This window comes from Cariama cristata, unplaced genomic scaffold (genome assembly GCF_000690535.1).
Source record: "Cariama cristata isolate BGI_N322 unplaced genomic scaffold, ASM69053v1 scaffold8380, whole genome shotgun sequence".
Taxonomy (NCBI): domain Eukaryota; kingdom Metazoa; phylum Chordata; class Aves; order Cariamiformes; family Cariamidae; genus Cariama; species Cariama cristata.
Genome location: NW_009596366.1, coordinates 49,643 through 64,859, shown reverse-complemented (window position 1 = coordinate 64,859; position 15,217 = coordinate 49,643). Strand labels below are relative to the sequence as shown.

Below are 15,217 nucleotides of genomic sequence, written 5' to 3'. Positions count from 1 at the left end.
CGCGGCCCGGCCTCCCCTCCCCCCCGCCGTAATCCCCTCATCAGCCTAATGCTGCTTGCCGGTACTTTTATCAGCTTCTCCAGCATCATCTGCTGCCCTGCAAGCGGTGACCTAAAAAGTGTTAATCCTGTTTACATTTTACAAGGTCAAAGAGGAACCTCCATCTACTTTGTTTGTTTTACAATGGAAAGAAGACCAAGTAACTACTGGATTAAAAAGAAAATGTAGTTTCAGTCAGTGTATTAGTGCCCTGTAACTAGTTGTGATGATCTGAGTAGTTCCTCTGTGAAAAACAGAGCCTAAATTCTTTTGCAGTGATGTCTTTCCCTTGTGTGTTTCAGGGAAAAAAGCCACAGACAAGCCTGGAGCTGAGATTTTTTTAAAATCCGAATTAGGTCAGTCAGGAGAATAAGAAATTTCTATTTAGAAACCATATAGAAAAGTAAAACTTCTGTCTCTTTCAATAACAGTAGAAGAATTTTTTAATTGAAAAACAAAAATGTTCAGGTGTTTGAGACAGTAAAAATACTATATTTTCTGTTTTTCATTCTGAGCAGAAAAAGTTGAAGAACACCTCCCCCATATTTAAGAAGACTGAAAGCAAACTTCAGCACTTTTTTTTCCTCTCTTTAAAGCAGCCTTAAATATTATGCAGTAACTACTAAACCACTTGGACAGGATACTGAGTGTTATAAATATATGTAGCATGCAACTTTAGATGCTGCTTCATGAGAAAAGAAACTACGCTTTATTTTTCTTTTTTTCTTTTTAGCTTTTGGCTCTTATATTCAGTTCTACTTAGTTCCTTCCTCTAACATGTACATGTTCAAGTTCCACATTAGTAAAGGTAAGTTTGCTGTCTTAATCTTTTGGACATCAGAAGAAAGACACAATGCACAGGAAACAGGAATTGATAAAATTAAACTGCCGTTAGATGTTGCAGAATCATCAGAAATAACTATCTTATCAACAAATAGAAGTCCTATCATTTTTCTACAGTAAAGCAGTTTCATATAAGATAAATAGCTTTCAGTCACTGTTGTCTATGATATGGCCAGAAGAGTCCAAGATATGCATCATTTTGACACATATATTCTAATACTACTTTAGACAGTAGGATTATATTCAGACCTCTGAAAAAAATCTGAGGCCCTTAGCCTTGGTATTAGATGTGTGATGCATACTTATCTTCCTCACTATTTAGTAATGAATTGAGTATTTGTTATTCAATGACATAGATGTGCATGACATATGCAGGGATAGAACTCTTTTTTTTTTTTTTTTCCTTCACCAGCTCTTTTCTCTTTTTTAATGAGTTTAAATGCCAGTTTAAACCAGAGGAGTGGCAGAAGGCTTGGATTTTTGTCTTGGAAAAAAAGAAGTTACCCAGCAGCAAAGCCTACTTCATGAGTGTGCCCTCTGAGAGATTGCCTTCATCAGTTTTGCCCAGAAGGAGAACTGGGCTAGAAGCACAATGCTTTAGGCTGAGTCACTTGTGTGCCTTTCTGGAAGGTGCAGCAGTGATGTACTGAGCAGCATCATACAATAACTAAACAACTAAACTAAATAAACTAGAACAAAGTGTGTCTTCAAGGCTGATGCTAGCCCTCCTAGGTACGTATGAAGGCTGTGTATCAACCTGTAGTGACTCTACCAGTTAGACCACCTAAGTGTTAAAATGAAATGAAAACTCAGAAAGCATCAAACTCAGAAAGGATCATTTTGAAGCAGTAAATGGCGATACTTCTTGAAAAGAAGCAGAGAAACCTGAAGTGGTTCTGTATACATATGCAATACTTTGGGGACTCAAAGGAGTAAAACTTTTGTGGATATATAGACATGCAACGTAAAAAATTGCACTCACTGAAGTCAGTAGCGTAGCTTTTCTGGGAGGGATACTGAACTGATGTGAGAGGAGAGTCTGTGAAAACAGAAATGAGAAGTTTCTTTTTTCTCTAAAATCTGGAAGCAAACAGATGAGCCTGAAAAAAGATGAAAAAGACTAATACTACTCATGCAAGGATGAGCTTCCTTGGGAAATCTGGAAATATTATGTCCAGGTCAATGAGTTGTACTACTGTACAGAAGGGGAGATTTTCTTTGAGCACTATTTGTCCTTGACATGATATTGTGTAATCCCGTGTACTTAAAGGGTCTGCCCAGTGTAAAATGGTTCTCTTGATGCTAGGACCTCACGTAAGGAATGCAACTGAGAACTGAAAGTTGTGGCCTCAGCTATCTACTATCTTGTTGTCAAAAGTACAACAAATAAGGAACAAACTTTATCTGGTACTGGCAGTGGGATTTAGAGTACGATCTGGCACTTAAATAAGAAAAATAAGCTAAGGAATTTGATTTGGGGAGAAAAGCATAAAATATTATCCCCCAAATAGCACATATGCACCTTTTTTTTTTTCTCCTATCAAATGCACTGTATGCACATCTCCAACGAATTCTATTTCTTCTTTAAGTCAGAATAGCTTTGGACTAATGTAACCCACTGGACTTCAGGAGTGAACTTCTTGACTTACAGTCTTATAAGTGAGAAGAGAATCAAGGCTATTTTGCACACACAAAAAAAACGTGTGTCCTGGGAAGCGGTCAGGAAAAAAGTTCCAAACTTCTTTTATTACTTTATTCATTAACCATCCAGCAACTGCTTCACTTTAAAAATAGCATCCTACAAAAGCACAGACATCCATCTCCTGTCTAGAAGCCATCTGGGAGAAGAATGGAAAGCTATTAAGAAATACTTTATGAAAAAGAGCTTTTTTTTCCTCCCCAGCCAGGAACTCATGGAAACCAGTCCTTTTTGTCCCAAATATATAGGTCTGATCAACTTATAGAAAATCTAAAAAGAGATCTGGGAAGGGGGGGAAGGTCATGAGGAGCTTACAAGACCTTGCAGTTCTAGGATAGCCTTGCTACGTGAAGTACTTGAAGATGGTGAATTTGGGCCTGGACTCCCAGGAAAGGCAGAAAGAAGATAGTGCAGTACCAGGAAGCAAAATCTGCTTAAAAAATGCTATGTGGTAGCATTTGCTAAATAAAACCTACTTTTTAATTCCTGGTATAAGATGGGTAAAGTTTTTCCTTTCAAATTCATTCAGGTCTGAATCAAATGTAAGATGAAAAAATCCTCACTGCCAGAAATGCTACATTTTGGACAGCTTTAAGAAGCATATAATGTGGAAACTATTGCTGCAGGTCTTTTTGTTAGAAAACTCAATAGCTGTTTATTCTGCAACATGAATTATATAGTCACCAGTATGCGGCATGAAGAAATCGCTTAGTATAACATACAATAAATATCAAGAAAAAGCCAAGGGAAGAAAAAGAAATTGAAAGCCCTGTAAAAACATCTGGACATTTCACAAGATCAGATATCACATTAAAGAAACATTAAATCTTGTTTTACTACATATATAGTAGAATCTAGTAAAATGAGGCTATGTTCCAGCACGATTGGCTGTTCTGAATAGTAGCAGAGTCACAAAAATTCAGAAACCCTTGCATTTCAACTCTGGACTGTACCTAAGACTCCATCCGTTAATCAAACATGTGCTTCATGGAAGCACGAATGTAATGCAAAGACATGGAAGCCTTCCAAGCTCTGTGAGAAAGACGGGCTTAGAACAGTAAATACGGTCTATGGCCTTAGCATATTTTTTCACAAAGCTTATAAAAAGTGTGAATTTTTACCTGGAAAAGTGCTGAGTGTATCTAGAATACTCTTGGCCAGTAAACAGATTACCTTCTAGCTGTGGGTAATTATGCTGCTCACTTCTAAGCAATGCAGAAAATCAATTTTAATTAAAAAATCATTTATGCTGGACTGAGTCATGCCCATTTAGGAAAAAAAAATAATATTGACCTAGGAAAGTTCAGTTCAGATGCAGAATCCACTTTCACAGTAGCACCCAGCTCTTTCAACCCAATTTTCCAATCAGATTGACAGAAGGACAAAGAGGTCAAATGATTCGGACAAAGTCAGACTCATGCTGAGCTTATCCCCAAGATCATCTTGACTCCTCGTCTTTCGTTATAACGACTTAACAGATAGCTTCTATCAGTTTTAGTCTCTAGTATCTTCCTTTTTAGAGCAGGTTGTTCAATTCTGTTCTGTCCCTACCAGTCACAGGACAAATGCTACGAACCTTTAACAGACAGACAAGGCAAAGATTTGATTCAGTCCTGATTCAAGACAGTATCCCAAACTGGGAAAGTGTTTATGCGTGGCTTACCTTAAAAAAATACGTAAGTTTGATGGAGTTCAACTAGACTTAAATGAATGGTTATCACTGGCATGGTATATAAAGATGCCTTGGTTCTGGTCCCTGTGAGTATTCATAATTTCTGGGAATATTATTTCGTTGAATTTGAATACTAGAAGGCTTGGCTATACCTATCTAAAGTGGATGTGAAGCAAATATTCATTTAATCTCTTGGTCTAAGACTACAGTGTCATCACTGATTTTGAAGCATGAGTCACTTTATAAGATGTAATGTTATTATTTCCAGAACCATTACAAGAATTTAAACTATTAGACTACCATACGGATAACGTCAGGGACAGTGTTTCAGCTGAAGAAGTGACTTAATCCCATGCTGCCAATTAAGAAGAACCCTATTTGGATAATTAAGGTAAATTTATTAGTTTTCAGTGTACAGGACAGGTAAGGACCTTGTTAGGTTTGGTCCTTGCATAAGTGTATATAGAATATTAAGTGTTAAGTCACCTTCAGAAAAAGAAAAACTTGGTGTGGTCTCCTAAAAAGGTCTAAGACTGCTTGCATGCTTTTTGTTACACAAGGAATATAAATACTAAACCATATACTCACTACTCCAGAATAGTTTGACACTCGCGTGGTCTGTTAAAAACCACTATGTGTTGGTTTTGTTTTTCACACTGATGCAAAATTACAATCTAGCATTTTTCTTTTCTTTTTTTTTTTTTCTGTGTCAAATATCGATATAAAAAACCAGACACAATAAAAGGCGCAGAAAGTGCAGCAAGGCTAGTTACCAAGAAGTATAGACAATATACATATAGTCAGTTTAAGGGCAAACTAGAGAAGCAAACATATTTTCAGATGATTTCCAGCTAGATCTCTGTAATACAATTCTTGGAAAAAATAACCCTTTTTTTCTGGGATTCACTCTTTCAATCACCACTTCTACATAGAGAGCAGCCCTTCGAGAGTCCTTTTCTAGCTTGTCACCTCAGAAAGCTACAGACCTGAAAGAGCTAGTGAAGTGGTGGTGGGCAAAGAAAACCCTTTTAATGCCTCTCCAATGTGTTTGCAAGAGCCTTACTTTTCCCTGACTAAGAACAGGAAAGATGGCACGTACAAATGGAGTCCCAAAAAAGCCCAAACATACAGTAAAAACCAAGGTCAGCAAAGGCACAAAGAAGGAGATTAGAGAACATTTGCAGGGAAAGCTGAATGGATGAGGTAGCCAAAGATATGCCCAGAAACCCAGAGAGATTTAGGTACTGAGGCACCTAGGGGGTATATATATATATATATATATATATGTGCATGCAGGTGTATGCATACATATGTACATGTGCTGGAGTGAGAATGGAAAGCTGCCTACCTACTGAGGAGATATACAAGAATTAGTATTAAAATATCCCAGGAAGGCATTGCTTTTCCAAGTCTCCTTTCTTTCAGATGCTTCTCAATTGCAAGTGCACATTTGATGAAATGACTGCTCAGCATAGGGGTGAGTATGCACAAATATTCATGAAGAGGAAATGTTTTGGCTGAGTGTCTAATTAAGTAGATGCTTAACTCTAGTTTCTAGGAGGTTGACATAAATTATTTAAAATTAGAAATCAGGCTGGAAATATCGTTAAAATATCATGGGAACAGTATTTTCTATTCTGTATGCTAGCTTTTCCACTCCTAGTGAAAGGAACAAGTGAAGAAAACATAATGGTGATCTATACACATACATATACACACACCGTATGATCAGTTTTCAGACGCTCACTGGAAACGTGAGTCAGATTCATTTTGAGAAAAGAATGCAAACCAGCTATTAGTATATATCCCTTTTTTTCTTTTTTACAAAACCTTCCTACAAAAGAAACTGACTTTGATAAGGATTTAAGTGTGGGATGAAGTAAGGGAAGGAAAACCTGTATTCTTCTGCAGACTTTTATTTAAAAAAATTTAAAGAAAATTTTGGAGTATTTGGAGTAATCTCCATTTTGGTTAAGATACTAGTGCAGAGTTCGGGAGGTTTTGTTTTCTGCTCTTGCACAGACCTTGTGACTTTTGGGAAGTCACTTAACCTCTGTGGGGGTTGGGTCTCCAACCATAAATAGGGTTGTTCTTAAGCAGTAGTTGCTACCAATCTCTAGGGTAGGACCTATAAATCAGAAATTTTAAATCATTCATGCATTGCTAGTTCAGTAATCATATACATAGCTACAAGAGTTGTATGGTTTGCTATCTGAACAAATAGAAAGCCATCTGACTCCATGTTTCATATTTAAAAGAAAAGTCATTTAACAGATCAGTGTGAGAATCACTATTTCTTTAAATGTGTTTCTTCAATTAGAACTTGCACATGACTTAACAAAGCTTAAACACTTACTGTCATAGTCCTGTAGATTTTCAATTGCTGATAACAATCTTGCCCTGTCTTCTGGGTTTGAAATATTTAATTCAATCAGGTGGCTCTCCTGTAGGTACTTTAAGTCCTCTAGAGTTTCGTAGCCATTTAGCAAGAGGGTTGAGGCATATTCCTACAAAAAGAACAAGCAAATCCTCTCATGTAAACAAGGACTTTGTTTAGTAGAGGAATAGGCACAATTTCTCTTTGTCAGGTTGAAACGGGCTCCATTCTCCAGCCTGATTGACCCACCTTTGGCATAAAACCAGAGCTGGAGAGCAAGAGAGGACAGAGGCGGAGATGCCTGGGGGTCCTCCTGACCATCTCAGCCTCTGTGCCTGAGTTGTCTAATGCAGTCCAGCAGCAAATTGGACCGGGACAGAGTTCTGCTAGAAATGATTTAATCTGCTGAGGATCTGGACTTTTGGGGTCACTCCATGAGCGCCTCCCTACCCTCTGAGGTAGGGTGTGCTCTGCCTTTGCACAGAAGGAGCCCTTTGATATAAGCGCGGAGGAGAAGCTGAGGGAGCCCTCAGCCGTCCTGTGTCACACATAGTCCCCCCAAGCTGTGTGTTGACACAGTATGAAACTGCGCGTACTCCAGGGAAAGGAGTGTTTGCATGAGCACCAAAGCAATAACTGTTATTAAATATGTTACCTGTAAATCACGACCTAATTACTCTTTGACACTCAGTCAAGAACTAGGGTTGCAGAGAGGGACAGAGGCGCAGCATGAACATAGTGCAGGAAGACTATTCCTCCCTAAAGATCACAAGAAATTAGAAACCCAAATTCTAAATGTTGGCACTGGAGTCAGGCTGCAGCCCTGTCGCTGAGGTGTCCTCAGTCACACACCTCCTACTCTGAGGCACACAACTGCAGTCACGTTACGGTGACAGGTCACCACCGTGCCTCTTTGCACGGAGCCTCTTAGCCTAACCAAATGATGTGGTAAAATGCAGTTCTGTAAGCCACTCTCATCAGATAAAAGACAGACACGAAGCTGCTTTGCTTTGTGGAGTTCAAAACTGCTGAAACCTGCCTTTCTACTTCTGCCTGTAAATGACATCCAAACCTGAGCGCACGCAAATGAAACATTTCAAATACGGCTGGGAAATGTGTTGGCTGACCTGCAAGTGGACACAATCCATGAGCTCTTGCAACGTTTTAGGCTTGGTCCTTTTGCTTCCTCTGTGCGGCTTTATCTTTCTGGGTGCAGCTTCCTCTTCCAAGATAATATCCACGTAAATGAACTTGAAGTTTCCTACTTTGTTGTTCAGCATGCCTGTCCATATGCCCATGGGGGTTTTACAGATGATATCTATAATGTCTCCTTTCTAGAACAAGAAAAAAAACACAACACTGCTTACACATCTGGTTTGTTATATGTAGCTTTTCCTCTATGGACCAAAACCAGCACAGACAGCACAGAATTTTAACTAGTTGATACGAAGTAATTTTTTAAAATATCCTAGATTTAGATCCTCTGCTTTTATAAAATCTCAGTAAAATAATTACAGAAAATTGAGTTAGTCCTTATCTCCAAATATTTGTGAAGGAGAGGTGAGCATAAGCATCCCCTCTCACCAATTTTGTGCTCCACTTGGTCCCTGAAAAAGGGTAGGGTTGCAATAGCAATCAACATTTGCCAGGGATAGTGGGCATACCTTTGGCAAAAAGCAAGGGAACACTGTGAGGTTATTTTCCAAATATGTGCCAAACCATTTACACAATAATCTTATTATCCAGCATCTCAAGGGTCTTCAAAAACTGGTAACCGAGCTATGTGAAAGGTGGACTCTTACCCATTTTACAGTAAAAAACACAGGCTACTTTTCTCAAAGGCAGTAAAGAACATTTAACTCCCTTAATATCTTCCTGTCTGTCCTTCCCAAAGGACTGACAAATGTTCCCACAATTGACTGTGAAAATAGTTGAAGGCACCTTAGCAGGCAGATCTAAAGGCTCCAGCTCTCCACACTTGTGCATTGACTCACAAATGTCAGTGCAAAAAAGTGACAACACAGCTACTTCAAGAGGGCTTTTTGGTAAAGGTGTTCACAGCCACACGGTGGGAACCAAGATCTCAGCTCAGCAAAACAGTAACTCTGAGTAATTCTCGTAGTAAAAAGGCTCCCTTGTAAGTCGTATCCCCTACATAACTTGCTCCCATGACCTCAAAATCGAGTCCTCTCTTCTGGGCAGGTGCCACAGAACTTGTAAAAATGTTGAAAGTCTTTAAAGAGTTATCCAACAAAACCCTATATACACACTTCATTTGACGTTCTGTTACAAAGTTAAAAATCAAACTCTGTTAAAATATCTGTTAACAACTCCAAGACTTTTGAATTTTTTCTGGTCTGGTCAAGAAACTGCAAGGAAAGCAGTCATCCTAGTTTTGGTACAAAATGATGAAGTTGACTGTGTTCCAATGACCTGGTTTTGTTAGAATATGGAGCTCAGAGCTATGAGCAGATTTGAAATGAAAGCTAAACAAACATTTGTTCAAAGCTCTGTAAGCATGCGTATTATTCTACACACTCATAGAGGCTCAGGAACTTCAGACATGGATGCAGATCAGGATTAGGCAGTGGCTGTAAGCCAAGCTGCAGACGCACTTTGAATTCAGATTCAGAGTACTGAAATTTTGTGAGACAAATTTAGGGGAATTCAACCCTAAGTATTAGTTTATAATTCTAAAATATACCGCCTCAGTGACTAAAAAGGAACCTATGTGAGCCAGCAGACAGTTGCTGTTTTGTGGCCAGTTAAACTGTTTTGAAAGAAATGCCCCAGGTGTAGGTGAAAGTGGAGGGCAACTGGTGAAGACCACAAGTACTGGCAGAACCATGGCTATAATATAGGCCAGAGAAGAAGAGAGGGACACTGCAAGGAGATAGAGATGAGGGTTTTGACAAAAAGAAGAGGCTGTGAAGAAAAAGAAAAGATGCCAAAGTGTGAATACAATCTGGATATGAAGGTGTTTACAAAGAGGGAAAAGAAAGAAGTCCAGATTACAGACAGGAGTAGTCTGAAGGATGATGACGTTGAATGTATCTCTGCATGGAAGGAGAAGAAAAGGGCTGGGCTTCTTTAGTAACGTTCAATCAGGCCCACGTCTGGAGCTCCTTTTGCTCACTTGCATAGCCTGAACACTCCTGCCACATTGTCAGGGCCAGAGAAAATTGATAGTTCAAAGGTACGCTTAAAGAAAAGCTTAATGGAAAAGCAAGTTGTTTTCATTAAAGGCAATGAGTGCCACTAAGCTTTTGATATAATCTAGTTATGACTAAAAAAAGCTGTGGAGGCAACTTCACATCCCACGAGACTCAAATTTTTCTTACTTCAGACCTAGGATGTGGGAAGCAGCATGTATTTTACTCTGAGGAAAGCTGTGGTAGCCAGGTAGATACCATGATGAGGTACCTACCTGGAGTCTAAGCCTTAAAAAGCCTTCAGCAGCAGTTGGCTTTGCAGCAGTGTCTGAATTAAGTCCTTACAGAAGCATTGCAACACCAGATTGGTCTTGCTTTTAGAGTGTTACACATGCTTAACAGCTAAAAATGCATTAGTAAACATGTTCTTCACGTGTAAGAAATGTCCCTCTGGCATTCTTATTGGAAAAGAAGCAATCCTGGCGGTTGTCTTACCTTGATTTTCAGAGAGTCGGTGTCATAGGGACTTGGTGTGAAGTCGGTGTGAACTTTGGCTCGACCGCAGAAGGGCCCGCTGTAAGGGACTTCGTCATCAAACCGGAGGCTGTCCCTGTTGCTCGTTCCATCTGAGCAGCTGGTCACCCCACCTTAAAGAGAGTCAAGTTGAGAGACCTCCTGCACCAAATACCCAAACATGCAATTCTGCACAGCAGCCAAAAGGAAAGTGTTCAAAAGCACAGAATTAGAGTTTTTTTGTACTGTGTGTGGTTTTGACACATTCTAGGAAAAATACATTCAATAAAAAGCATGCTACAAGAGACTGAAGAAAACAGGTAGGAGCTCTTTCATTAACATCTTCCCTATAGTAATCTTTTTCTGGTGATGATACTAATAGACTACACATTTTACTTACAGACTTTTTGAAATACTACCTCTGCAGATTAATAAAATGTACTCTAAAAGTGCAACTTAGGGAATTAATTCTGCTGAACTTCTCCTGTTTATTCAGAGAAATGAAAACAAGTACTGTAGAAGTTATTTTATTTCATTACAGAGCTAGCTGAAACATCAAAGGAACCTGCATTGCAGAGGGAAATTTTAATCTTATCAACATTTCTGCCTGTCATTTTATCCAAGTTGAGCAATAAAATATCGGCAGAGTAATTCAAGCAAATTTGAGCAAGCTCTGCAATATCCCATCCAAATATGTTTTTAGATAAGAGCAGCAGTGTGTTGGAAGTAAACTCCCATATACAATTTTCACAAATCATATCATAGAAAATGATCATAAAAATCGTTTTGTTTGAGGTGATTGCTTAAGTGCACAGCTCCGTCTCAGGGCCAGATTAACTACTAAGTGCAAATGGTCTGGACCGTAGCTCGGGTCCCCACTTAGGGCTCACGTGGTGCCTGCAGTGATGGCACAGCAACGTCATCATCGGCAGCTGTGGCCTGCTGCCCAGCAAATGTCCACAGCGGAGCAACGGATGGAGAGGTGGAGGCAAACTCCACTTCTCATCAGAGATCCATCTGCTTTCTGACTGAGACTACCCTGTTGGGGGAGGGTTTTCAGCAGGTTTGTGGAGAAGCAGACTGTGTCTCTCTGCATCATGGCCTGAAGCCACCAGGTCAGGCCCCCATCACCCATCATCTCAGAGAGATGCCTCACATCTGCAGGGCGAAGGATGAACTCTCAGCCACTACCCTCAGCGAGGATGCTTGTGTGGCTGCACCCAGTGATTGCGACCCTATGGGTGCCAGCATCATACCAGTGATAACCCCAAAAAACATTTATGGCATATATATCAGCAGCATCCCCTATAATCCATGTTATTTTTTTACTTCAGTTGATATTTCCACTCTTAAAAACACTCAGCTCATTTCTGGAGAGAGGTATATCTACCCTAGCTGCCATCCATTTAATCAAATTACGCTTTTGTCTGCCAGACTGAAGAGCTCTCTACTATCACATTTTTGATCACCAGTCCTGATACCTCAGACTTAAACAATAACAATATTGATCCAGTGACTGAATAAGAAGTATGGATATCTTGTACTTACTAGATGAGCTCTGGCCACTGTTCAGACTATAGAGACTTTCCATAGAGTCACTGGCTTTTAGGGAGACCTTCTCAGTGTGTCCTCCACCACCAGGATCACTGTCGTCTTTTCCTTCTTCATTCTTTAACGCAAAAATCAGATGTTAACCACCAAGTGATGTATTTTAGACAAACATTTGCTTTTTTCTTTTAAATCATCGTTCAAGATTAACTCATCATTACACTTCATTAAGAACCACCCTATCAGAGAAAGCATTGTAGAAGTTGATGCCTGGTACTAAGGATGCCCAGCATCACCCCTAGCACCTTATGATCTTGGAGAAATCCCTTGTCTCCTCTCTGACCCACTCTCTTTATTCAACTCCCACTCAAGCAGCTAAACTGATTCTCCATCTCAGAAGACTGCAATATACCACAGCAGTGACAAAAGCTTTTAACAGGAAATTCGCAGGTAGCCAGGTAAGGTGTTTTTTCTGATTGTCTCAGAGGAAGGAATATAAAGTTTAATTCTGAAAGCACATGGTGAAGGGCTAGCTGACTCAGCCGTGTTTTGCACTGAACTTCTGAAAATCATGGGCGCTTGGCAGCAGGCTGGCACCCAAGCCAGGGAGTTCTGGAGACAGCTTGCACACACGTAGGGCATCGGTGTGTTCCAGCACCATGCTCACCACATTGTCCAACCTACACGTTGGCCTCAAAATCCAGTGCATTTCAGAATTAACAGATACATGCTTCTCTTGCAAAATCTAAAGTTGAACGAAATTAGCCCCTTGAGTTTATAACATTAAATCGCACCTCAGGAATCACAGCCCATTCAAAACAGTAAGATCCATATTTCAGTCACAGGTAAGTTAGGGATAATGTAACAACTAAATGAAATAATGATGACCTTTCAAAGGAAGGAATTTCTTCAGCAGATTTCATCACATCAATGTGCGTGATACTCTGATGCAACTGAAACATCCTGCAGTACTTAGGATGTTATGTTATATTTGGGGAAATATTAATTATTCATCAGTCGGTTGATGAAGTCAAGCAAAGAAGACAGTGCATGTATGAAGTAGAGACCCATACAGATATGTATAAGGCATAGCACTGAAATGCAAGATTATGTCATTTTTCAACAAGTTACACCAGTCAGCAGCATAACCCATAGATTAATCAGGGGGCCAGTATTGATTGTCATCATCTCTTGCAGGAAGGAAGATTATGCTACATGTGTGCCCAACCAGATGATTCATTGAATTTCTGCCATATGAATCGTCGCTGTAAATGTGCAGAGTATAAATGTTGAAATTCTGTCTTTTCTTTCTTATAATATAAAAATCATAGATTACAACCTCTCAAATTTTAGCAGAAAACGCAAACTAAACCAGTGACATAGGAAACCTTGTCTTTGACCTCCAAAAACTGTCTAAAGGTATCCTGTGAAACACTGTTTTCTATTTGTGAAGTTTTTTATTTATTTTTCCCTACTTATTTGATATTGACATGTGTGAGAAAGGATGAGGACTAGCTAGATTTTTTAGGATGATTAAGTATGACAAGTCCTTATTCCTTATGTTTTTTAAAGTTTGGAACTCACTGACACAACATATTGAGTAAACAGGACTTGGAGTGTGTGAAACATTGTAAGGTTTTTATGTTTAATAAAGATATGTTCACTAAGATTAGATAGGGCAAAAGCAGATAAGGCGTATGAGTTATCATGCTCTAGGGTGCTGGCTGACCTCTACAAAATGGACTTTGGAAATAATTCTTGTATTGAAAGCATTTTGTACAAATTGAGTATCAGACTGCCGGTGGAGTTCATCCAATACTCCCTTGTATCCATCGGGAGATTTTTTTGTGATGCTTATATGGATACTCCTTGATGACAAAGCAAAATTCAATGATGTAAAACTCCTGTGTCTATCTTGGGCCCTTATTGTGTGATGCTTTAACTGTATATATGCATGTGTGTATACACTAACATGCACATGAAAGAAAGGGTACATGCTAAAAGCTGTTTTAATTCACTATGTGTTACCGTGTTTTTATGGATTGTCATAAACTGGTAATTGAAACATGAACAGGAAAAATGCGTATAACATTTTTACTTCACATGTATTCTCATCAAACACAAGATTCTTAAGCTGTATTTACCATCTCCTCAGAGAGTGCCTTGATGTACTTTTTACCCATCTTCTTCTTCATGGTAAGGGAGATGGCTCTCATCTTCTTACTCAAACTTCCTCCATTATTTGCTGCTTTAGTTTGTACTGTGTCTCCAACATCGCTTATAGTCTCCAACTCAGATATCTAATTTGAAATAAAAAAGTAAGCAACAACTCACCATGAGAATGAAATTCAGTGTAGTGGAATAGGAATTACAGAAAAATATTAAGGACACCAATGCAGTTAGGATGACAAAAGTCAGTCATAGCCATTTCCCTGGGGAATCATGTACCTAAACAGGTTTGCAGCACACCACTGTACGTGTGAATGACAGAAAGAAAATATATTTTATGCTAGAAAATGTTGTTTCCCATTGTTTGTTGTCCTTGATCCAAACAACAATTGAGGGGATTTATGCAGGTTCTTGAAAACAAAAATGACACATCAGTGGGTTGCATACATGTGCTGGTTACTTTGAGCATGCACCCACCTAAGTGCACTTTTGTCTTTTTGAAAAACTGTTTCTAATCTTCTCATCAAAGTTTGGGTGTGATTCTCTTGAGCAAGGGCTCTATCACCCAAACAGATCCAGGTACACAAGCAAAGTTCTCACCAGTGTAAAATTTACACAACAGTATCCCAATGTTTTTGCATAACTGCCATGGGAAAGTGAACTGAAGAAAATAAAACTCTGTGTTATACAGACCTCAGCTGAATCATCTGTCTTTGATGTTGAGTGATGCCTGAAACGGTCAAAGCTTCCGAAGCTGCTTGTGCGCTGTAAGAAAAGAGAAGACAAACCTTGACTCACTGATGGTGTTTTTTTCTGTTATTAAGACTTAAATACAACTGTCAAGTCACCTGGTTTTGTTAAAAATTCCTCCCAGATCAGTGGACCATGAACTGCTACATCCAGCTAGAAACAAACTGGGAGGTGACTATAGGGAAAAAAAAAATTGTGACTGTACAGCCAGAAGCAGAAAAATGAATAAGAGAACCAATGCTGCTTCAAATACTACGTAGATCATGGATATGATTGACTTCTTCTACATCAGTTTCATATTAATTACACACAGTAAGATTGCTGTCCGTGAGCTTAGGAAAAAAGGTGTTTCCATAAATACTGTATGACCTATGGAGTTGGTTATGGTGGTGTCAACTGTGGCAACTTACACATTTTACTTTTGATGCTGGGGAGACGTTATGGTTCTTTACCAG

The 15,217-nt window shown here is 39.2% G+C and overlaps 1 protein-coding gene across 2 annotated transcripts in view; it reads right to left on the bottom strand.

The window, feature by feature from the left end:
- The window catches only part of SAMSN1 (SAM domain, SH3 domain and nuclear localization signals 1), a 59,227-nt gene that overhangs the window by 2,712 nt on the left and 41,298 nt on the right, over positions 1 to 15,217 (bottom strand). For both annotated transcript variants that reach the window (XM_009705722.1, XM_009705730.1), the window contains 6 exons: positions 14,706 to 14,777; positions 13,988 to 14,143; positions 11,844 to 11,964; positions 10,278 to 10,429; positions 7,758 to 7,964; positions 6,610 to 6,760 (listed from right to left, as the gene is read on the bottom strand). In XM_009705722.1, coding sequence (XP_009704024.1) covers positions 6,610 to 6,760; positions 7,758 to 7,964; positions 10,278 to 10,429; positions 11,844 to 11,964; positions 13,988 to 14,143; positions 14,706 to 14,777 — 859 coding nt within the window. The remainder of the gene's footprint in view (positions 1 to 6,609; positions 6,761 to 7,757; positions 7,965 to 10,277; positions 10,430 to 11,843; positions 11,965 to 13,987; positions 14,144 to 14,705; positions 14,778 to 15,217) is intronic.